We start from the raw sequence: 26047 nt of genomic DNA, 5'->3' as shown, positions 1-26047 counted from the left end.
GTCTGATATATATAATAAACTCTCACCACCACTAGTAGCAAGATTAGACTGAACTCGTTACTCATTATAGCGAGTTCTCCTTTAAAGAACTCGTTATTGAAAGTAGCAAGTTCTTCGTTAAATTGCTAGAGTAGAAGCAAAAGTCACTACTCCCAATAGAAGTTTTGCTTGCTGCCCGCCTCCATGCTGGCACCCTTTCTCCAACTTGGAAAGCTGATGCGACAGTTTTGTAGTATTATGTTAAAATGATTGGAAAGAGTAACATTTTATTAAATACTTTAAAAAATCATAATAATTTAAAAATGTCTCAAAAGACAGAGAAGTACAAACAAACTAGTCAGGCTAAGGGTAAGAAAACAATATTTTAAAAGACCCACCTTCGAATTTGATTTCATATTAATCTCAATCTGGTCTGGTCCGGTGTGGTGTAGTGGCAGTCAAGCCCTCAACAGAAATACATTCCATTATTCCTTTTTATTTCACTCAACTGAACCATGCAGTTGCTGAATTGAAAACAGATAGGCACCACCACCAATACTCAGCTTCACAAAAAGTTTCTGATGTCTAGTGACTTCACATCCATCATCTCCTCATCCTTGAATTCCTCCCTGTAACACAATTCAAGCCATTCATTCCATCAATTCCAAACCCCAATGGCAAATCATAACTCTTGGATATAATAATGGGGGCAACACCAAAATTTTATACCGAATTCTTACATAGATGTGGAACAACAATACCCGTAATAACTTCAAAAGGAAAACTCACAGAGACTTATAATTGTAGAAATAGCATTGCCCCATCCCTCTATATATGACTTCTATATAAAGAAGGCTCGGGATGCAGTATAATGCCCTTCGTGAATCCTATCCTCCAATTGAGATACTATGTATCAGCATACAAATACCAAGGGTCCCTGAGATAACAACCTCCTAGTATTCTCATACTGCTTGCTATGTTTAGCTCAGCAGAAGCAGCATACCTTTTCTTTTGAGTTTCCATTGCCTCGAGAGCATCTTTCTTCAGCTCCTCCAACTGGGCTTTTGCAATTTTCAGTTCCAGCTGTTCTTCATACTTGGGCAGATCTTCCCTCTGAATTCCTAGGCTGATAAGAGAGAAACCCGATATCCATTTTTCAAAAAGGTATAACCATGAATCGTGCATAGACTTGTTTCCTAATTGAAAATTTGAAACCTAGTAAGCAACAGAAAATCAGTGAAAAGGCATTTTTTTATTAATAATAAGAAAGAAAAAGATACCTTACCTTTACTAATGCACAAAAATTGAAACAATATACATAAAAACAAATGATATTTTCTTTACTAATGCACAGAAATTGATGCCACATATAAGGAAAATAAGTCAAGAATTACACAGCCACAGTAACCTCAGAGACAAAGAACATTGGCGACAGAACAGAATTCAATATAAGAAGAACAATAATTGCATTCGCACATGTTTATGTCAGCCAGAACATGGCATAAGTGAAATAGGCTGTTTGTGCAAAATCAAGCAAACTAATTTCTATCATCTGTGACCTTCCCTCATGTTTCTAATGCATAAACTGCTCAACAGGTCAAGCAAACATGATTGCCTCAAAGAAAACAGGAATGAAAATGTTTGTTTCATGAATGATGCTTACTTTTTATTGATCTTATCAAATTCTTCCATGAGAAGAACCATTCCCTTCTTGTCATTCCGCAAGAGTGGCTTCTTAGTTTCTTTTTCAACCTTTTCTAGTGCATCCATCATCATAGCTTCTGCACCAAGATCATCAGTGAGGCCCCTCCTGCAACAAAGAGAGAACTTCATCCATACAGGAAGGTGATATGCCTTCTTATTTTGGGTGAATGAACAAATATGCAATTAGATAGAGGGGAAAATTAGTACAAACCATGAAAAAAATGAAATTTCTATCTCCAAAAGTAAAAATTTTGAAGGGTGCAAGAGCAGGCCCCCAAACAAGGTTACATATTTTCCCAACCACCCAATAGCAACTTAGATCAAACTTTAACTAAGTCTGTTTCAGATGTGAACTTAAGGCACAAAAGGAGAAAATTTGGTTCTCTAAGACTCACATCCTGCTCTTTCCACCCACACCAAGAAACATGTAGTGCCAGTTTGGCTACCATGTAGTATTGAGGTTTGATAGTTGTTAGGACCTGCTCCCGGATTACCTGCTAGCATAGGAAGTTTGAGAGAAGGTCCATTTAAAATGAATACAAATACAAAATCACTCAAAAATTCTTTTCGTTCCCATATTTGCTCACTATCAATAGGAGTCAAAATAAATATTATACATCATTCTTTACATCATAAGCTTGGGTTTACAACCCATACATTTTAAAAATAAAAAGCATCAAGACTTTAAATACAAAATGAAACCCTCTAATCATGCCCTCAAACTACACTCATGGATCTTTGAGGGCGGGACATCTCTGTACACATCTATCCAGAACTCACCTCAAATAATTATTTTCCTTATTCCCTGGAATGACAAAAGAAGCAAGGGTGAGCCACAAGGCTCAGCAAGTATATGGCAAAAGGAAATTATGACAAGATCAATATACAAAGGCATGAATAACAAAAAGCCAATGGAAACTCACTACCTGACCACTAAACCTCAATTGAGTTCATGCCTTCCACACTTGACAACATCATCTCCCAAGAAATTATTATTCATTACATTTCATCAACACATTCTCAAAGAAAACGATAGTTTTATGATTTATCAAGACATATTTTAAATTTCCATAATGTAACCATGCCCATACATAACAAATTGGCACACAAGGCCCCTTTAACCACATGTACCACATCAGACATCCCACACATAAATACCAATTTCCTCTTTTCAATCCATAGTCATCAATATGTTATGCACCCATTCCATCATCATGCACATGCATCCATAATAGTAAAACCCACGTGACTCCCAAAACCGTCACTATCATGCATGTACGCATATATCATGAAAGATACTCATCATTCAACTGAATGCCATGCCTTTATAGAATCGTTTCATATGCATGTCACAATTTACAAGGGATGCAATACACATGCATCACAATAGCTCAATAAATCACCACATCCATGCAAATATATACATATATACGCACATATATCAAAATTCCACTAGCTAATCCTAGCTTGAGCACGCTTACCGGGTTAATGGCCACCTCACTCACGTCAGGCGCTCATAGGGTACCCTTTTTTCACACACGCAAACTTAGTTGCCCCACCAAAATAATAATAATTGCACAAATTATAATATCAAGCATGCATATGCAACTTCAAGTACATGCCACTTCGTGAGTGAACACCATAATACATGCAAGCCCTTTACACATAGTGTATACCCATGGCTATATATATAATACATGCATGCCCTTCTTTATACTATGAGTGCCCAATAGTAATTACCATGCCATGCTTAATGTATTTCATGTATGACACGACCCCATCATCATGCATCAAAATCATAAGACATATTGTGGATAATATCCTTAGTGTTTTATGGATGTATTTTCTTCTTCGAAGACTCTTTTCTATCATGAAAGATCTTTTAGGGCATTACTAAGTCACTTTATAATTTAACTCAAGCACACATGTAATCACATTATCACTTCTAAAGTCCTCTCGACTTAACTTGCATACCCAATTGGTTAAGTGGATTCAACATGGTTATGATAAGAAATTCAATCATTTAAAAAGGTTCCATCACGAAAAGCAAATGTCCATCCATTGAATAACAACTTATCTTAACAATCATGCTTAACTTTGGTTAAGTGGATTCAAGATGGTTATGATAAGAAATTCAATCATTTAAATAGGTTCCATCACGAAAAGCAAATGTCCATCCATTGAATAACAACTTATCTTAACAATCATACTTAACTTGGATTGGGAAAGCCTTAACCAACTCAAATAAAACCCAAAATATATGATATTATATATTAAATCGAAGCCCTCAAAGTCTAGTTTATAACGCTTCAAACAGATCTCAATTCCAACTTCTATATCAAAAGTTATGGCCAAAATAGCGAAGCACGCGTAGTGCAATCAAGTCGCGGCCGAGTCGACTTGCCCAAAACCGAGTCGACTTGGGCCGAGTTGACTTGACCTCCAGGACGAGTCAACTTGGCCGAAAACGATCACAAAAATCGGCTTCGGCCAAGTCGACTTAACCCACAACAAGTCGACTCGACGTAACCCGAAATACACGAAATGAACACAAAACACCCAAAAACTCTCATTCTAGCTTCCTAATCCACAACTGTCATTCTATGAATGAAATATGGGATGAAATACTTTCAAAGAGACCCAAAACCATCTCAAATGGAAAACCCACAAGTTAAGAAATTAATACAACATTTACCACTAAAGGTGAGAAGCCATTTTATCGAATATGATTCCAACTCCATGGAGAAGACAACATTTTGCATCAAATGAAGAAATGAGAGAAAAAGAAACTTACACAAAATAAAATTTAAGTGCAAGTAGAACTTGCCTCGATGATGTTTAAACCGAAGAGATGAAGAAGAAGAAGTCTCCTCCCACTGCATCCTTGAAGCCCCCATCAACAAAGAAGAAAATGAAGAAGAAGAAGAAGAATAAAGAAGAGACAAGGGAGCATGGGGAGGAATGGGTTGCCAACCACCCCCCCTTAGAAATTACTATTCTACCCTCCACTCACACACACAACACAAAATATCCTCACGCCCCTTATGGTCATTTTGCATTTTCTTTTTTTCTTTCTCATATTCATTATCAAACCAATTAGGCAAATCTCTTCTTTGCCCTCACCTTTATTCATAGAGCATGCCTATTTTTTACATTTGCCATTTTTCTTTCTTTCCCCATTTATTTCACTCAACAATTCACACAATATTATTTATATAAAATACCCATTTCTATTTTTATTAAATAAAACACACAATTTATGCACATTAGCCCATTTCATTAGCCCAACTCAATGGCCCATTTTCATCATAGGCCCCAATAGGCTATACAACCTCATTTCAAACAAAATACACAAAATCTACTCTTAGGCTCATCCCAAATTTCAAAGTCCAATCCATTAAGCCCACACACTTTGACTTCTCAACATTTCTAGCTCCAATCAAAATCATTTCCATTTACTTAAAACACAACCCATTAATACATGGGCTTAGGCCCAAATGGGCAACCCAAACCATTAAATTAAACACATAATTTACTTACATAAATTTTGTCACATAAAAATATTTTCCACATTTAATTGAATAGAACAAAATTTTCAATGCCCATAAATAAAATATTAATAAACTCCTAAACCCACTAACAGGTCGTTACAGTTTCTCCCCCTTCAAAGAATTTGGTCCTCCAAATTCGGACCTAATCATATGCCTAATTAGGAAAGAGATGCCTCATCTCAACTCAACTCCCAAGTAGCCTCACTTGAACGGAAATGCTGCCACCAAACCGATACATACGGAATTAATCGACTCCTCAACACCGTCTCTTTATAATGCTCAACGACATTTTCTCAAAAGACGCCTCGCTCCTGTCCTGACCTTCATGGTCTAATAGTCGACCATATACTGAGAACCCAACACAACTTCCTTATCCTTGACACATGAAACATCTTATGAACACTGGCCAAACATGGCTAGCTCATATATCAAAGATCCAATTCGCTCCAAAATCCCAAATAATCAATGTAGCGGGAACTAAACTTCCCTGAAGTCACACTTCAGCATACACCCATCCTGGGTATCGTCCTCTACCATGAATGATCTTTAACGACAACTGCAAGTCACGCCATCTCCTATCCGAGTAATTCCTTTGCCTCTCCTGGGCCGCCTTTATATGGGCCCTAATGATTTGGACCTTTTTCCAATGTTTTCTCAATAGCTTCCGATCCCAACAACGCTCGATATCCGACCTCTCCTCCACACAGAGGCGATTTACATGACTTGCTATAACAAACAAACGCCTCATAAGGCAACTTATCCAATGCTGGAGTGGTAATTATTACTGTAGGCAACTTTCACCAACTATATTTGATATCTCAATAGCCATGGAACTTCCTTACAAACACTCCCAGCATATCCCCCAATGTCTGAATAATCCTCATTGTCCGTCTGACAACTGCGGATGAATTACAACACTAGACTTCAACCAGGACCCCAAGACATAATGCCAAGCGTCCTTCAGGTCCACAGATCTGGCCAATACCAAAGCCCATGCCATTCGACGCTCAGGTTTTGGAAACCTCTCTATTGAGGGTCTTTCCCACTAAGTTCGACCCCTACTTCCAAGTTATTCAAGACAACGAAGCAGCGATGCTCAAAATCCCTCTTTAACAATCCATAGTAACACCTTGTTGTCTATGAGACTTCTTATATCTATAATGATCACCAATAGCGATCACTTCTCTACCGCTTAAACCCTGGACAAGATTCACAAGAAAACTACTTTTTTTTACCAAAATTCACATTGCGATTTCCCAACTTAAACAAAGTAACCCTTAAATACACTTGGCGAATCCCCTCACTCGGCGAGTATATCCCCATATCATTGATGAAAACCATAACACCGATTTTGAGATGACTTACCTCATTGTCTAACCATTCACTGATACCCTTTCACCACATGACAATCTTCTATGATGCCCCGCCTCAACAGCTATGCCATCAAGTTATCCACTATGGCGGGATTCTTATCTGTCATGGTCACCTATTCCAGGTACCACCATTCGCGCACGTCCTTACACTACCATATTTCTTCCTCTCTTTATGAATTGATCCATGATCATCTAAGCGCTATTAATATATAATAATACCACGCATCGAACTTGACTATACATACATACATATATATCTATTGACTGCATTACTATTTTAATGGTTTTAGAAAACCACACTCAGCAAAAACACCGTCTACAAATGAAAGGAAACGGGTGACTATTTGCGACCGGTCGACAACTCCTTACCATCAGTTAACAGCTGTTATGCTGAAATAGGCTCTCACCTTATTATTTTTTTTCCCTTAGCTTCCTGCTAACCGACGAATCACATTACATTTTTATATGATTTAGCCTAGTCTAGGTTTTACATATATATATACACGTGCGTTCATATGGTAGCTCTTTTTCTTTCTTTTTCCTCTAATTCTCCGCGCACACCATCATACTAAAATCAAACCAGAAATTTCAGGCAGGTAATACACGTGTCTCTCATAGAACTCCAACTTAAATCCACATGTTTCCCTCCCCATTAGTACAACCATATACTTAGGGGCTATACAGTGCCCTTCCCATTTCTCACAGCACGGGACATGGCCTTTCCCACCAAAGAACTTCCAGTGGTGTGCCCCAACTTTGTATCCACTAATTATTCACCACCCATCATGTCCATCCTTGGCATCTTCATGCACTAGAAATCCACAACTCCTTAGGAATAGGGACACTACTTACCTTCGCCACACCAAATAACGTAAAAATACAACACTATTACGTACTCATCTCTCACAGAGTGAGACTGCCTTAGAGTGTATCAATCCCTTCCTGCTCCAACTACTATCATCACAATTATCCTCCCCTGCCCATGGGGTTCATCAACTGTAGAACAACACTAAACTCGAGACAATACTAATAGGGAAACTGCTCCTTACATCTGGCTCCGCAGCCTTTGATCCAATCTCCATCTCTAACCTCTCGACCTCTATCCCCCATACTGTGGCAACATCGCAAAAGTGTTAGCATCGGTGGCCTTCTCAGCCACACCGAGAACAAATTGCATCTAATCTAACACATCTAGGCTCCAAGGGTAGCCCTTCCAATTATGTACCACTCGATCACTAAAATAGTAGACTCCTCTTGAGACCACTTACCCTAATCTTCATTTATTTCTATCACTTACAATTGCATAAACCATCTACACTATCGTGGGACAATCACTAATCCAGGTACCGACCAATGCATATCGAATCTCCTCATTGAATAGATTCTAATAGACGGACCTCTATTAGGATTTCTCCCACCATCTTCCCATGTTGCTTCTCAACTCACTCATTGTCCTAACATACATCCCTGGTAACTTTTCACGGGGAGACAATGCAAGTAATGAGGTACTCTTTTCTCGGCCTCAATTCGACGGCCTCTTTACAAGCACCCATTTACTATATAACTAATTATTTATAATTATCACTTTAATTTAACTTCTCGATTTCGAATTACTAAACATAGTCCTAACTCTACCTGACATTTCTATGTGTACAGAGACTCCTCTCGCCCCGAGCTTTGCTCTGATACCACCGGTAACATCCCGCATCAAGCGATAAGAAAGACCGGAACAACTTACCTTGATGAGTCTACACGAACTCCCCAGGGAGTCACCCATTATTGAGCTTCCCCAGCTCAAGCACGCTTAACCAGGGAGTTCTTTGTCGACATTTAGCCCAAAAGGTATCCAGATTATGTTATTTCCTTCTTTACTTATTCTCGATATATACTACCCATGGGCATTGGAAATTTTTCCCTATTAAATTAAATGTGGGAAATATTTTTATGTGACAATTTATGTAAGTAAATTATGCGTTTAATTTAATGGTTTGGGTTGCCCATTTGGGCCTAAGCCCATGTATTAATGGGTTGTGTTTTAAGTAAATGGAAATGATTTTGATTGGAGCTAGAAATGTTGAGAAGTCAAAGTGTGTGGGCTTAATGGATTGGACTTTGAAATTTGGGATGAGCCTAAGAGGAGATTTTGTGTATTTTGTTTGAAATGAGGTTGTATAGCCTATTGGGGCCTATGATGAAAATGGGCCATTGAGTTGGGCTAATGAAATGGGCTAATGTGCATAAATTGTGTGTTTTATTTAATAAAAATAGAAATGGGTATTTTATATAAATAATATTGTGTGAATTGTTGAGTGAAATAAATAGGGAAAGAAAGAAAAATGGCAAATGTAAAAAATGGGCATGCTTTATGAATAAAGGTGAGAGCAAAAAGGGGATTTGCCTAATTGGTTTGATAATGAAAATGAGAAAGAAAAAAAGAAAATGCAAAATGACCATAAGGGGCATGAGGATATTTTGTATTGTATGTGTGAGTGGAGGGCAGAATGGTAATTTCCAAGGGAGGGTGGTTGACAACCCACTCCTCCCCTTTTTCTCCCCATGCTCCCTTGTCTCTTCTTCATTCTTCTTCTTCTCTCGACGGTGGCTCCTCCTCCTCCTTCATTTTCTTCTTCTTCAATTTTCTTTTTGTTGATGGGGGCTTCAAGGATGCAGTAGGAGGAGGCTTCTTCTTCTTCATCTCTTCGATTTAAACATCATCAAGGCAAGTTCTACTTATACTTAAATTTTATTTTGTGCAAGTTTCTTTTTCTCTCCTTTCTACATTTGATGCAAAATGTTGTCTTCTCCATGGAGTTGGAATCATATTTGGTAAAATGGCTTCTCACCTTTAGTGGTAAATGTTGTATTAATTTCTTAACTTGTGGGTTTTCCATTTGAGATGGTTTTGGGTCTCTTTGAAAGTCTCCATGGAGTATATTTCATCCCATATTTCATTCATGGAATGACAATTGTGGGTTAGGAAGCTAGAATGGGAGTTTTTGAGTGTTTTGTGTTCATTTCGGGTTGCGTCGAGTCAACTTGTTGTGGGTTAAGTCGACTCGGTCGAAGCCGGTTTCTTTTGGTCTTTTTTCCCCGTTTTCAGCAAAGTCGACTCGTCCAGGAGGTCAAGTCGACTCGGATTTCCCTCAAGTCGACTTGGCCACGACTTGACTGCATTGCGCATGCTTCGCTATTTTGGTCATAACTTTTGATGTAGAAGTTGGAATTGAGATCCGTTTGAAGCGTTATAAATTAGACTTTGAGGGCTTCGATTTGATATATAATATCATATATTTTGGGTTTTATTTGAGTTGGTTAAGGCTTTCCCAATCCAAGTTAAGCATGATTGTTAAGATAAGTTGTTATTTAAATGATTGAATTTCTTATCATAACCATGTTGAATCCACTTAACTAATTGGGTATGCAAGTTAAGTCGAGAGGACTTTAGAAGTGATAATGTGATTACATGTGTGCTTGAGTTAAATTATGAAGTGACCTAGTAATGCCCTAAAAGATCTTTCTTGATAGAAAAGAGTCTTTGAAGAAGAAAATATATCCATAAAACACTAAAGATATTATCCACAATATGTCTTATGATTTTGATTTGGATGCATGATGATAGGGTTGTGTCATACATGAAATACGTTAAGCATGACATGGTAATTACTATTGGGCACTCATAGTATAAAGAAGGGCATGCATGTATTATATATATAGCCATGGGTATACACTATGTGTAAAGGGCTTGCATGTATTATGGTGTTCACTCATGAAGTGGCATGTACTTGAAGTTGCATATGCATGCTTGATATTATAATTTGCGCCATTATTATTATTTTGACGGGAAAAATGGTACTCTATGAGCGTCTGACGCGGGTGAGATGGCCATTAACCCAGTAAGTGTGCTCAAGTCAGGATTGGCTAGTAGAATTTTGATATATGTGCGTATATATGTATGTATCTGCATGGATGTGGTAATTTATTGAGCTATTGTGATGCATATGTATTGCATCTCTTGTAAATTGTGACATGCGTATGAAATGATTCTATAAAGGCATGGCATTCAGTTGAATGATAAGTATCTTTCATGATATATGCATACATGCATGGTAGTGGCGGCCTTGGAAACCACGTGGGTTTCACTATTATGGATGCATGTGCATGATGATGGAATGGGTGCATGGCACATTGATGACCATGGATTGAAAAGAGGAAATTGGTGTTTATGTGTGTGATGCCTGATGTGGTACATGTGGTTAGAGGGGCCTTGTGTGCCAATTTGTTATGTATGGGCATGGTTACATTATGGAAATTTAAAATGTGTCTTGATAAATCATAAAACAATTGTTTTCTTTGAGCATGTGTTAATGAAATGTAATGAATTATAATTTCTTGGGAAATGATGTTGTCAAGTGTGGAAGGCATAAACTCAATTGAGGTTTAGTGGTCGGATAGTGAATTTCCCTTGGCTCTTTGTTATTCATGCTTTCGTATATTGATCTTGTCATAATTTCCTTTTGCTATATACTTGCTGAGCCGTGTGGCTCACCTTTACTTCTTTTGTCATTCCAGGGAAGAAAGAAAATAATCATTTGGGGCGAGTTCTGGATAGATGTGTACAGAGATGTCCCGGCTTCAAAGATCTATGGGTGTAGTTTGAGGGCATGATTAGAGGGTTTCATTTTGTATTTAAAGCCTTGATGCCTTTTATTTTTAAAATGTATGGGTTATAAACCCGAGCTTATGATATAAAGAATGATGTATAATATTTATTTTGGCTCCTATTGATAGTGAGCAAATATGGGAATTAAAAGAATTTTTGGCAATTTTTGAGTGATATTTGTATTTGTATCCATTTTGAATGGACCTTCTCTCGGACTTCTTATGCTAGCGAATAATCCGGGAGCAGGCCTTGACAGTTTGGTATCAGAGTCGACCCTTAGTGAAGGCAGTCCGATGAGGGCGGGGAGTGGTGCTGGGGTTCAAGGGCCTGTACAAGGAGTGACTTCTGGCAAGCTTCTAAGATGACAGCCTCCAAAGGGGAGAAGATCTAGGACCAATTGTAAGGTCACATGACGAAGACGTCATGTGTTCAAAGGGGGGAAAATGTAATACCCCAAGAGCCTAGAGAGTGATAGTACATATCGAGGATAAGTAAGGAAGGAAACAACACCAGTTAGATACCTTTTGGGCTGAATGTCGACAAAAAACTCTCGAGTTAAGCGTGCTTGAACTGGGGAAGCTCAAGGATGAGTAATCCCCTGGGAAGTTCGTGTAAGCCCACCAAGGTAAGTTGTTCCGATCCTTCTTATCGCTCGATGTGGAATGTTACAATAGTTAATTCCACTTGCCACACTAGTGACCAAGTTGCCACTTATTCAGTCTAAGGATATAATCTGGACCAGATTGTTAGTCCCCCAAAAATTGGAGAGTAGCAATTCTATATGGACTTTGTTATTGGCAATCTACCGCCCTTGGATTATTTTCATTGGGAAACAAACATGATACAAAATAATCCGGTCACTTAAATTAAACATAGTACTCTGAATACAATGCATTATTCCTAGGCATTAATCCTTCAAAAATCCTTCAAATCTTGTCAAGAAACAAACATATCCCCAAAAATAATCAACAATCCAACAATTTTTGGCACAATACAGGAGGGTTAACAAAAGAAGAGAACTTCTTAATTCCTGACCACTGGTAACAAACTTAAAGCTGTGAGTTTGGTGAACAAGGCAGTTGATATATTGACTCTGACAGTTCTTACATATGGCAGACACAGTATAATCCCAATTAACCATTTGCTGTAGGGCCAAACACCTTGCCGAACATAAAAAGTCACAGACAGCTTGTTAAGCAGGCTCAACGCCCTTCTAAAACTCCAGTAAATCTGTAATTTATGCAACCTTCTCACCAATATATAATAATAATAATAATAATAATAATAAAACACACCCACCCATGCATACACACAAAAAGGCGGAAACATTTTGACATTTTCCCTCCATCATAAAGGCACACATTTCTTCCATTTTTAAGTATTAAGACCTTAAGTGGCTTTGATAAGACAATCATTAACTATCAAACAATGCAAATACTAAAAGGGCTTCAGACTAACAGAAACTAGGGTAGCAATGAATATAAATTGTCAGAAAATCAGTCAAGGCCGAATTAAAAACTCCTGGTTTACTGGCCTAGCTGGACAACATATTTAGCATTAAGAAAAATAGAAAAGTCAAAATTGAACATCCGGACAAAAAAAAAAAGCATGTGAGAGGACTAAATATCTCATGGTTGAGAGAAAAGATATAAAGAAAAACAAGAGCTAAAGTGTGAGTTCAGATAAACCGAATATTCCAGAGAACAGAATTCCAGCAGTGTGAAAACAAATTCATGCACCTGATTCGTATCTCCTTCAATGTCAATAGATAAGTTCGAGCATCAGGAATTCCCTGTGTTCGTGTTTGAATGGTGTACTGAATTCGTTGAGATTCAGAGAACAAGTCTGCCCTGAATCATAACATGCAAATGTGTTAAGAAACCTACATTGTCAGATGATGATGCATGCTCAACCAAACTTTAAAAAAACAAGCTGGAATTACTCTCACCATGACACATCACATATTTTTCTTTATTTTATTTCTTTTTTTAGGTGACAGGATCAGAGAACCAAGATATACAATAGAGTTTCAGCAAAGCATAAAATGATAGTAAAGTCACTTTTCCCAATTGATAAGGAATTATTTATGTTTTAGCTAAGAACTAATTCAAAGAAACTGATGTTTTAACTACAGACAATAAAGTAATTCCAAATTATAAGCTTTAATATCATGAACTATCAAAGGGAAACCATGTGAGTTTTAAAGAGTTTTTGATGGACACAATGATATCAACAAACTTATACCATACATGCTCAACAAGATTTACATAAGTGATTTTTTCTTAATTTTCTTACTAAGAACACAAAAAGGATAGACTGCAGGTAGGAACCTACCTTCAATAAAGAATGACATAGACCAAAAGAAAAAAGTGATCAACACAATGAAGAACTTACTTTTCCCTAACAGTCTTCATAACCTTCGCATATTGCTGTACTGCAGCCGGATCATCAGGGTCTATTGTGATCTTTTCCTTCCGCAGTACCCCCATTGCTGTCTCAAATTTCTTTTTGACGTCCAGGAAAATGTTCTTCAACATCTCTTTTGAACTCAAATACAAGAAATTTGTTAGAATAAACACTCATTTCCACAAACAATGAATATCATATCACATCTATAAATTGAAAAGAAGAGGTAATCAATGTTTACATGTCATATATCCTAAACTCATTGAACTGAGGTCAAGAAATGTTCATTTATCAACATTTATCTCAGAACAAAAAAGAAACTGAAATCAGGTAAAAGTTCCTATAAATCTCTCAAATAATTATAATATTCATGTTTGATAAACATTCATTGACTGTCAACATCTCAAGGTTCTATCTGTACACAAAAATAAGGCCCTACCTATTGCATTGACTAGGACAACTTAGACAACTAAATTCACATAATTTATCAGGAATATAAGAAAACTAAATGCATGCACCATCTGCAATACTGACATTTGAAATAAAAAGTACTTTTATAAGGTTGGAAATTATAACTCTCAAAAGGATATCATAAAAGCAATGGACATTATTTGTTTCAAAATGCTCATATCTATAGGTACAAAACCCCAAAGTATACAGTGTTAAAAGAGAGTATTGAGAATGACTGCTGCACAAACTTGTAATGCGTATACAAATAGGCATAAATACATGTATATATATTCTTAGCCCTCATATGCAGGAGACTAGATAAACACAAGAAAATGTATGCAAGTGCATCTTCCAAAGAGATGGAATTTTCAATCGTGTGATGTAACTCAATCTTGCTAAAACATGACATCTTTGACAAAGAATGTACAGGAGAGGGAGAGAGAGAAAGAGAGGTGTATAAACTAACCATCTCCTTTAAGGGCAGGAGGAGCAACTTCTTTGGCAAAAAAGCGAACAGGTATAGCATGCTCTTGCTGCAGCAGGATGTGTCCACCATACAACTGTGCAAAAACTAAACAATGAATAACATGTAAAATTGAAACAAAATTTGCCATCTTCCTCTCCAGTTATCAATCAGAAGGGAAAGAGTGGTTCAATTATAACATGTAAAACATGATAAATGAACAAAATGGCAAAGCTACATTCGAAGGAAACCTTGATGAGTCTTCTAAATCATATAAGTGCACTACCATTCACAATTGTAATTCATTTTTCATTCTTTCTCCTCAGTCAATCTAGTTCAAGGGCTATGTTAAACGTCCTGTTTGGAACTAAGAATTTGGGTGGGGAATTAAAATAATCAAAGCTAAGTTATGTTTTTTTCTTTTTTGGGTTTCAAACTAAGAAAAATATTAGATATTTGTCAAGAATTATTTATTTATTTTTTTTTTTTATTTTTTTTTTTATTTTTATTTTTTTTTTTTTGGGGGGGGGGGGGTTGATTACCATAAAATATATATGCACATAAGTAATTTTCATTTTCTTTTCTCTTGGAAAATCTTGGTTATAAAGATAGCCCCAAGAAATAAAAAGAGCCCAAAAAAAGAAGAGGGTATCCCAAATGCACCAAGCTCTCCACTTGCAAGGGTAGGCAGAGGGCCATATTCCATGCAACCTTCCCCTTCTTGCTTTCTCATTCAGAGACTATTTCCACACAACTCAAACCTGTGACCTTTTCAATCATAAAGGAGCAACAATACTATTGCTACCAAGGCTCACCCTTAAAAAGTGCTCAAAAACAAACCAAAAAAAGAAAACAGAAATCATCCTAACGAAACCAACGTGATAGGTGTCATAAGCAAGTTCCCAAATTCTCAAGCAATATTTAGCCACTGCACATCACTCCCTCATGGCCCCTTCACCATTGTTTCCCACTCCTTTAAACCCACCTTCCTTAGACCTTGCAACCATCGCACCCTATATCCAATCACCATATCCCCATAAAACCTCTCAACCTTTAATGTCAAACCCAATGTTTCCCAGCCTTTTCCATCCCATCTCCATACACCTATGCACACCCTAACTGCCTCCTTACAATTTCCCCCACAACAATCCATAGACACTACGTCCCCTACCCATGGTCTCCCACAGTGACTGGATAGTGTCAATGAATTCCCACCTGTACTCCTTATCTCTCCATGTCTAATCCTAATTGAGTGACACACAGATTTAGTGACAAAATTACAAAAAAAAAAAAAAAAGAGAAGGCAGAGGAGTATGAGGCACCTGGTCTCACCCATCATAGACTACCATGATGAAGGATCCAAAACTTCCATGCTTAGAACATGTACCAATTGAATTCCACCACACACTTTCTCCACAGATCGAAGACTAGTTTAGGAGAGAGAGAGACTAGAAGACAAGGATGAAGGATATATGTAAACTAAAGAAAAAATAAAAAGACATTCCCAATGCACGAGTCTTCCCACTTTGCAAGAGTTGGGGAAGGATCCTCTTTGTAAGCAACCTTACCTTACTTTGCAAAACGGATTTTTAAAACTCAAACCTATGATCTTCTAATCACAAATGAAAACCTTATTATTGCTAATATAATGCCATCTAGCATAGAAAAACTAGTGACAATTTGTCTTAGAAAGTTATATCAGATATATCGACCTACATAGGAAAAAGTATATGTTATATGGGTCTGGGTGATTCATCAACATGGGGTCATGATGGTATGGTGGCCATGTTAGAGGTCGTTGCCATAGGATGCGGTGCTATAAACTTCTACGAGAGAGCAACCCACTCAAGTTTTTTCTAATAAGTAACTATTTTCTCAACTTTGTTGGAAACTAAACATTGCAGATATTAACAAAATTAATTAGTCAAGCAACAGCAATGGAATGCAAGAGGAATTTGTAACAAGTTTTAATACCGATAGTCATGTGCATAATTTTGAGAAAACAAACCATTTTCTATACTTTCTGAAAAGCTAATAGTTGACATCACCGAGTGAGATTAAGGCTTAGGATTGTTATTGTAATGACCCGTTAGTGAGCCTAAAATAATTATTTAAATCATGATTATGTTGTGTGAGAATTTTGGTATTTATATGAATTAGAGTGTGAAAAATATTTTGTGTTGTAGAGGGGGGGAAATTAATTAATTAAAGTAATGTTAAAGGGCTCAAATGTATTGGGCAAAGGGGATGAATAAGTCTTTGGCAAAAATGGGCTAAAATAGATTGGGTTGCCCATCTAGGCCTAAGCCCATGTATCAGTGTGTTGTGTTTTAATTAAATGGAAATGATTTTGATTGGGCCTAAGCTATGTGTAGATTGTGTATTTAATTAATGGGTTGGGCCAAGATGAAGAATAAACTCTTTGGGGCCTTAAGTGAATTGGGCCAATTAAAATGAGTTGGATTGATGGGTTGGACTTGAGCCCATTTGCAAAAATTGTGTTTTAAATTAAAATGAAATGGAATAAATTGTAAAATGACCATTGTGGGTTTCATGAATGTATTGGAGGAGAGGAAAAGTTAAGGGTAATTGTGGAAATCCATAAATGAGAATATAAAGAAAAGAGGAAAGAAATATGGAAAAAGGGCAAAAGACTAAAAGGGGCTTAGATATTTGTGTTGTGTGTGTGTAAGTGAGGGCAAAATTGGAAAAAAAAAAAAAAAAAAGAGAGAGAGAAGAGAGAAATGGGCTGATGGGAGCAGGTGGGGGTGGACGTGCATGCCATCCCCCTTGCTTTTCTTTGTCTCCTTCTTGTTTTTCTTCTTGTTCTCCCGATTCTTCTCTTCTATTCTTCTTCTTCTTCCATATTTTTTCTTGTTGCTAGGAGCTTCAAGGTTGCAGCTTTGAGGAGGCTTCTTCTTCTTTTTCTCTTTCGGTTCAAGCTTCAAAGGCAAGTTCCTCTTGCACTTTTTCTTTATATATTGTGCAAGTTTTCCCTTCTTTCGGTTGGAATGTCAAAATATGTCTTTGTTCTTCATGTCCTTATTGTTAAAACTATTTTTGTATTGGTTTTGTGATTATCTTCATTTTTCCCTTAAATCTTGTGGCTTGTCTAAATTTCTTGTCAGGTCTTGTTGTTGGTCTCGTTGGGCTTGTTCATCCCATGTTTTTTTTCAAAGAATGGCAATTTGGGGGTTAGGAAATCATCCATGGGGATTTTTGTGTGTTGTTGCCCGTATTTCTCGTTTCTGGGTTCATCAAAGTTGACTTCATAAGGGTAGGAGTCGACTGTTTTGGGTAAAAGTTGGCCCTGTAGCTTAAGATCTCGATTGGGTCGGCTAAGTTGATGCAAAAGTTGACTTTTCCTTCAAAAGTCAACTTTCCAATTCCAAGAGTCGACTCTCCAGAAGTCGACTTTCCATTTTAGACTGCGCACCTTGTACTCTTTGAACCATAATTTTTTGTCCCAATATCGGAATTAAGATCCGTTTTTTTTTTTTTTTTGGGTTGCGATCCTAACTCGATAAGCTTTGATTTGGTATATGATTTAAACCATTTGGACAACTATTAAGCCTGTGGAATTCCTTTCAAATATATGCTTGATTCGTAGCTTTCTCCATCCTTAAAATTCGTTCAACCTTCAATTCTGAAATCGAATACTACCACTTTGACACAGTTATCAATATTATCAAATATTTGCACTTAATTGATGTGGTGAAACCTATTTAAATGTTGAATTATGTGAAATAGCCAAGAACCTTAATGGACAAAAATTAAGGGTGTGTGAATATTACTTGTTATAACTGTGCTTGTGGTTGCATTGCATTACATTGTATTTCTATATTGCTTCGCATTATGATGTTGGGTCATGGGTTGCATTCATTGGGGAGTCATGTTGTGTATGTGTTGGGAGTATGAGCATTAGCATGACACGATTGGCCAGTGAATGCTGACTTGTGTATGTTAGGCGAGCATATACATTAGAGCATTCATGTGTGTGAATTCTTACGTGGGCGTAGCATGGCCTGATGCTTGGTTTATGGGGGCCTTGTCATCACGTTAATGCTACAAGAGCCATCGCATTCCTTATATGCTGCATTGCATGACGGTGAGTCTTTGAATATTGAAATTGTTTGGGCTCAGTGGGGAATAATCTGGTGTATACTTCATGGGTGTTCTTTGAGACTCTAGGGAATGATCTAATGTATACCTCGGGAGTCTTTGGATATTGAAATTGTTTGGGCCCAATGGAGAATGATCTGGTGTATACTCCATGGGTGTTCTCTGAGACTTCGAAAAATGATCTAGTGTATACCACGGGAGTCCTTGGTAGCCTGCTCTTGGTTGCTGGTAGGTTTGTATACTGGTTCTTGGGTGTCAGTGTCTACATTTTATATGAGTCCCAAGGACCCTATGTGTGCATCTATGTATTTAAGTTATGGCTGGATATCGTGTTATATAACCACATGGCATGGATTGTATGTCGTTTATGTATATGAGACTGACATGTGTTTCCATATACGGCATTATATGCATGATGTTCAGAGAAAGTTCGGTCGTATCCATTTTTTGTTGTTTTTATACACTTGTTGAGCGTTATGGCTCACCTTAAAAATGTGTTTTGATAAAATGTAAGAAATTATATTTTCTTCGAGGATGTTGTCAAGAGTAGAGGGCACGAACCCAATTGTTGTCTAGATGTTGGGTAGTGATTTTCCTTTGGCTCTAAGTTACTCATGACTTTATATATCGATTTATTGATGCTTCCCTTTGCTATATACTTACTGAGCCTTGTAATTCACCCTTACTTCTTTTGTCATTCCAGGAAAGGGGAAGATAGTTATTTAGGGGCGAGTCCCGGTTAAATGTGTATAGAAATGTCTCGACTTCAAGATCCATGGCTATAGTTTTGAGGGCGTGAGTAGAGTGTTTCATTTTATATCTAAAGTCTTAGTGCCCTTTTATTTTGAAAATGTATGGGTGGTAAGCCCGAAATGATGATGTAAAGAATGTTGTAATATTTATTTTGACTCCTATTGATAGTGAGCAAATATGGAAATGAAAAGAAATTTTTGAAAATTTTGAGTGATTTTTGTATCTGTATCCATTTTGAATGGTTCTTCTCTCGGACTTCCTATGCTAACGGAAAAATCCAGGGGCGAGTCTTGACAGTTGTTATTGTTGTTGCTTTCTTGAAAAGCTCAAGGTTGGTCAATATAATTTACCACTTCTAATTTTATTACGTGCAATCTATCTTGTGTGATTGACAACAAACATTATGACTCGGTCAATGTTTCTTCCTATCGCTTTGTAATTTGTTTAAAGTGCTATAACTAGAGAACTTTGATAGTCCAATTTTATCCTTACCCAGTAATACTAAGCTGCTGTAACCTCCCATCAAAAGCTTCCCTCTCCTACCCTCTTTCTTGTATAATCTTAAATCTCATATGTAAATAGTTGCTTGCCATCTTGTCGCACGAGAATTTCAGGTGGCACAAGCACCTTTCGAAAAATTCTTAGTGCAAGTGCTGCTCATGACAAAGACAAGCAGCAGTAGTTTGTTTAAGTTAACTCTATTTCTTAAAAGACATTTGAATAAATGAAGGTAGAAAAGGTCATGCCCTCGTGCACATTTTTACTTACATGGGCATGTCATGTACCTAAGGGATACTGTAATAAATAAAACAGTAGGGAAGAGATGATATAAACAATTGTATAAGGGTAGTAGTGAGCTGTAAACTTGGGTAGTTATTCTTGGCAGGAGATGTAGCCAGTGAGGAAGGCTATAAATAGCGGTCGGCCTCATTCTATTGGCATGCATATTTTGAATAAAATCTGAATTTCCCTCCCATTCTATCTCTCCAATTTTTCCACCGCAAAAATAACCGCTAGCAACTCCTTCTCGTACACGCTGAGGCCCATATGCTTTGGGGCTAGGGCCTGACTAATAAATGCCAAGGGTCTGCCCTCTTGCATAAGCACTGCTCCTATGCCCATTCCACTAGCATCCGTCTCCACCACAAATGTTTTGCTAAAATCCGGTAATCCGAGCACGGGAGCCCCACTCATAGCCCTCTTTAATGACTCAAAAGCAGTCTCTACCTTATGATCCCACTCAAATCCATCTTTTTTAAGTAAATCTGTCAGTGGCCTACTAATGCTTCCATATCCCTTCACAAACCTCCTATAATAGCCAGTTAACCCCAGGAAGCCGCGTAGGGCCTTAACAGTCTTCGGTCTTGGCCAATTGGTCATGGCAGCCACCTTCTTTGGATCTATACTCACACCTTGGCCTGATATGATATACCCCAAATATTCCACATGGCTTTGTGCAAAAGCACACTTTGATCTCTTAATATACAGCTGGTTGATCTTGAGAATTTCAAATGTAGTCCTCAAATGTTGTAGGTGGAGTTCAAAGGTTGGGATGTATATAAGTATGTCATCGAAAAATGCGAGGATAAAATTTATGAGGTAGGGCTCGAAAATCTGGTTCATTAGGGATTGAAAAGTGGCTGGGGCATTTGTTAATCCAAAGGGCATGACAAGAAATTCATAATGGCCTTGGTGTGTTCTAAATGCAGTTTTGGAAAAGTCCATGGGATTCATCCAAATTTGGTGGTATCCGGATCTTAGGTCTGATTTAGAGAAGATAGTGACATGTTTAAGTTCGTATAGTAGGTCATCAATTAGTGGAATGGGAAATTTGTTTTTGATGGTTATCTCATTTAGCTGGCGGTAATCAATGCAAAACCGCCAAGACCCATCTTTCTTTTTTACTAGCAACACAGGTGAAGCAAAAGAACTGTGGCTGGGCCTAATGAGGGATTTGTGGAGCATCTCCTTAACCAATTTCTCGATCTCAGTTTTCTGGTTAGGAGGATAACGGTAGGCACAGACATTAACAGGTTCTGTGTGGGGTTTGAGGTTAATAGTGTGGTCAACAATTCGATTTGGAGGTAGGGATTGAGGTTCTACAAATAAATTCTCAAATTCAACTAGGAGTATATTAAGTAGATCAGATTGGCGTACCTCAGTATGGAATGGGGTTGTATTACTGTTGGATAACATGAATCCCTCCTCTATGGTTCGCTCATCTTTTCCTCCCTCTGTGGCCTGAATAGAAAATAGTTGAGCCACTTGGCACATCTTGTGTTTGAGTAGCTTCTGCAGGCCTTTACCCGTAATCATCTTACATACCCCAATCTCCTTGCTGCCTCTAAGTGTCATCTTTCTTCCCTCCTTTTCGAATGTCACTTCCATTTTATTGAAATCAAAACAGATCAGACTAACATTTTTCATCCAATCGACTCCCAGTACTACATCACATCCTCCTAATTTAAGCAGTCTCAAATCGGCTTCAAATCCCTCTCCCTGCATATCCCAGCAGAACCCTGCACATGCTGACTTGCTCATTACCTTATTCCCATTGGCCACCGTCATTGTCAATGGTTGAGTTGGAATAAGGGGGCATTGCAACCTCTTAGCCGTGCTCTCATCCAAGAAACTGTGGGTACTCCCACTATCGATTAGAATCATCAACTTGCTCTCCTCCACTAGCCCTTCTACCTTAATTATCTTACTGTTGGTGAGTCCCTTAAGGGCATATAGGGATATCTCACCATTGTCTTCTTCTTCGTCTGGTGCAAGTGTTGTTTCTTCCCCTTCTACTTGATCCTCTTCCTCCCCTTCTAGCAACAAGAGTTGTTTCCTGCATTGATGTCCCACATAGTACTTATCTCCACATCGGAAACAAAGGCCCGCTTGCCTCCTCTGTTCTATGGTCTTCCCTCCTTGGGAGTTGGGAGCCGGTAGTGCCAAGTTCTTCATCCCCTGAGATTCTTTTCCCCATTCCCTGGTGAAGCTTCTGGCAGGCAGTGAATTCATTGGAACTACACTCCTATTCACCACCCTTTGTTTCTTCATCAGTGCTTCCATCGCCACCTCATCCAACCTAGCACTGTCAGCAGCATGCTTAAGAGTACGTGGCCTTAACACTTTCACCAGGGGCCTCAATTCCTCGTTCAAGCCACTTATAAAACTTGAAACGAAATGAGCCTTACTTAGGAAGGGGTTGTAGTTGAGCATTAAAGCCTTTAACTCCTCAAATCTAAGTTGGTACTCCATCACCGTCCCAACTTGTTTGATCTTGTTAAATTCTTCAACCACATCAGAGAGTCCCCGATCTCCAAACCTTTCACAAAATTCCTCTACAAATTCTTCCCACCTGTAGAATTCCCGAACCTTAGATCACCCTTGATACCAAGCGTCCCCTGTATCGTTCAGATACGCTGCAGCTATGGCTACCTTTTGCCTCTCCGCTACTCCATACCATTCAAACACCCTATCACACCTCCTAACCCACCAGCAGAGGTTAGTCCCATCAAACAAGGGAATTTCTAGCCTCGGCATGGGTAAACCGTGCGAGTTGTGGTTTACCGGCGCCTCTTGTCACCGTTCCCAACCAGCTTCCCCTAGCTCACCCTGATCATCCTCTCCAACCAATGTCTCAACGGTCCTCAGATTCCTCCTTCTTCCTAGTATTATAGGATCCGTTCTGCCTTGTCCGGTCAGAATTGGATCTGTCTCTCTCGTGGAGGAAAATCGGGGGGAATACTTACCTGATGCTGCCTAGCGAACATCAACATAAATCCTTGTAGCTCCTCTCGGATCTGAGCTACCGCTACATCCAACTTCCTGTCTATGGCAATGATAGCCTCATGATTCCTATCCGATCCCAATTCCAATTGATCTACCCTTGCCTGCAAGTCAGCCATCGAGGATCCGCATTGCTGCATTTGTGCCTCTAATCCTTTCATCCGTGTGCCTTCTGCCATTGTTGATTCCTTTGATTCATGACTCCCATAAAGTGGCTCCGATACCAAATTGTCAGATCCGCGAGGATCTAGCAGTGTTCTGAGTTCGATCTTTTTCGAGCTGGAGAGACCACGAGAGAACAAGAAGAATCTCGCATGAGAGGGGAGAGAACTAGAAAAATAGAGAGGGAATTGGAGAGATAGAATGGGAGGGAAATTCAGATTTCATTCAAAACATGCAAGCCAATAGAATGAGGCCGGCCGCTATTTATAGCCTTCCTCACTGGCTACATCTCCCGCCAAGAATAACTGCCCAAGTTTACAGCTCACTACTACCCTTATACAATTGTTTATATCATCTCTTCCCTACTGTTTTATTTATTACAGTATCCCTTAGGTACATGACAGGGCACAATTTCCTTTGCTTTCTGAAGGGCACTTTGCTACCAATGAACCCATAAACATATATACATATATATATATATATTGCCAAGTATAAAAACTCAAACATCAAAATGACACAACTGAATCTTCAAAATTTCATCTAAACTTTTATGCCATGTCCAGAACTAGGATTCACCAAGGGAAAGGGAATGGTAAAGATAGGAAAATAAATGAAGGAATCCAAACTAAGTCCATATATTTTCAGGCGGGATACCAAATAAATAAATAAAAGTTCGTCAAAAACATCATTTTTTCCATGATTATCTGCTTGAAATTTATATGCATCAGCAATTTGATTTTCTTTTTGCTGTCCTTTCCCATGAAAGGTACTAGTTCCAAAAGGAGCATAAATTCACGAGCCAAAATTTCATCCAAACCTTCAATAAAGACTACATATTTAAAGTTGAAACCTGAATCAAGTGGCAAAATACTAGAACGTACACAAATAGGGCATTTTCTATCCCTAAAAGAACAAAAAACAAAGGAAACCTAAAAATGCCAATGCTACAGATTCCCTTCACAAACTCCCACTGGGATCGACCGAGCTACGCTACCGTATTCCACTGAATGGGAAGATATCGGATCAGATCATAACAGGACGCTCTTAGCATCAGAAAATGGTCCATAAGAAACAAAGTTTGGAATCAAATGAATCAGAAACACCAATTGCAGATCCAAGAACGTGCGGGCATACATGTATTGATGTGTAAAGCGAGAGAACCTGTTTCGATTTGGGAAAGAAGCGAGACGCGAGAGCCATGATTCAGTTGTCGTCGCTCCTTCTCCTTCTTCTTCTTCTTCGAGCAGTGCTGTAAGGGTTTAGGTTCGATTTTGGTAGCTTTGCTTCCTCCCCTTCCTCTGTGCGCCGCGCGATGGCGCTGAAAGACTTCGATACTGCGTTGACTAGTTCGTCTACCTTAATTGTGGACCGTCGATGTATTGATCTGGGATCCAACGGTTATCCATTGATTTTTCACAAGCATACATGCCCAAAAGTATATTTATGCTGTTATATTTTTATTTTCTTTTGTGAAATTTTAAAATTTTCATGATTTTAATTTTAAATGTTGCCTGAACTCTGATCAAATTATATATATGTTCTTAAATTTTTATGTTTTTCTTATAGAACGTTTAAACTTTTTATAATTTCACATGTACCTATAAATTTTCTAAAATCATTTATTTAAATACCTAAGGTGTTAGTTATAGGTTGGTAAGGAAGGCTATCAATCCAACTTAGCAGGTCTTATGGTCATAGACATGTGGAAATCGGACTTAAAGTCAGGTTTGGAGTGTCAAACGAGAGGTGGATTTAGGTATCTGCAAATACAGAGTCCACGAATCTTGAAGATATTTCACAGATTTGAGAAAAAGGGCTAAGCTAAGAAACAACTAGGAATTTTGGTAACGATTGTTGAGTAGTCTAAGAGGCCTCTTCGATCACTTGCAACCTAGACTTGTAGGCTTCGTATTTCTACTTTTTAGGTTACATTCATACTTCTTCATCTTCATGTGATGAACTTGTGTTGAAGACATTTGTTCATGTATAAATAAACTGAGGCTTTTATGGGAAATTGGCAAATTCTGTTGATTATTTAAGGCTTGTGCCTACCCATGCGCATATATGTATATGCAACTAGCATACATAAGAATGTGAGTTGCATGACAATAAATAACACGAGGTATAAAACAAAATAGTAGTATTTGGTCACTTGTAGATTAAATATGCTTTTCTAAGGCCTGTTAACCATAGAGATTAAAGTAAATGATATAAAAGTAGTATCGAATGGTATCTTACCTTAGATTATTGCATAGATATTTGGCATATGGCATGATTGTCTAGGGTGTCGTGCTTACGTTATCCTGTGATCACAACTTACAGAAATCTCAACTTTCCAATCTAGGAGTGTGGGGAGATCATTTTCCCTTGAAAACAAGAAGATGAGATTCATGTGCATATTTATAGGAAACTTTGGTTATATGAATGTAGAGAGAAATATATAGGCATAAATAACTTTTTAGTAAAGTGTACTTTCAGATTGAGGTTAACAAACCTTGTGTATTGTATGCAAGAACGCCTTGAATTAGTGAAGACGGTCTAGCAAGAACTTTTGAGCTACACCTCAAGCCATTGTTTAGCAAGGGTCTTTGGGAATCTGAACGTCTGACTACGACTAGGGACCAGGCATACACTTTTGGTC

General features: G+C 38.1%; 1 protein-coding gene across 2 annotated transcripts; it reads right to left on the bottom strand.

The window, feature by feature from the left end:
* Positions 1–246: 246 nt before the first annotated feature.
* Positions 247–24774, bottom strand: LOC127804008 (probable ATP synthase 24 kDa subunit, mitochondrial). Of its 2 annotated transcripts, none has more exons than XM_052340707.1 (7): positions 24568–24770; positions 14590–14683; positions 13662–13806; positions 13007–13117; positions 1643–1789; positions 983–1105; positions 247–608 (listed from the first exon to the last, which is right to left on the bottom strand). In XM_052340707.1, exons 1-7 carry the CDS (start codon positions 24604–24606, stop codon positions 545–547), a joined length of 723 nt encoding a protein of 240 aa, XP_052196667.1. In that variant the 5' UTR covers positions 24607–24770; the 3' UTR covers positions 247–544. The 2 variants fall into 2 exon arrangements, with proteins under 2 accessions (XP_052196667.1, XP_052196668.1); XM_052340708.1 differs by lacking the exon at positions 247–608 and adding an exon at positions 775–866 and having other exon boundaries at positions 24568–24774.
* Positions 24775–26047: the final 1273 nt, after the last annotated feature.

The sequence above is a fragment of the Diospyros lotus genome, chromosome 6 (assembly GCF_014633365.1).
Source record: "Diospyros lotus cultivar Yz01 chromosome 6, ASM1463336v1, whole genome shotgun sequence".
NCBI classification, from domain to species: Eukaryota; Viridiplantae; Streptophyta; class Magnoliopsida; order Ericales; family Ebenaceae; genus Diospyros; species Diospyros lotus.
This window is presented reverse-complemented; position numbering and strand designations above follow the sequence as displayed.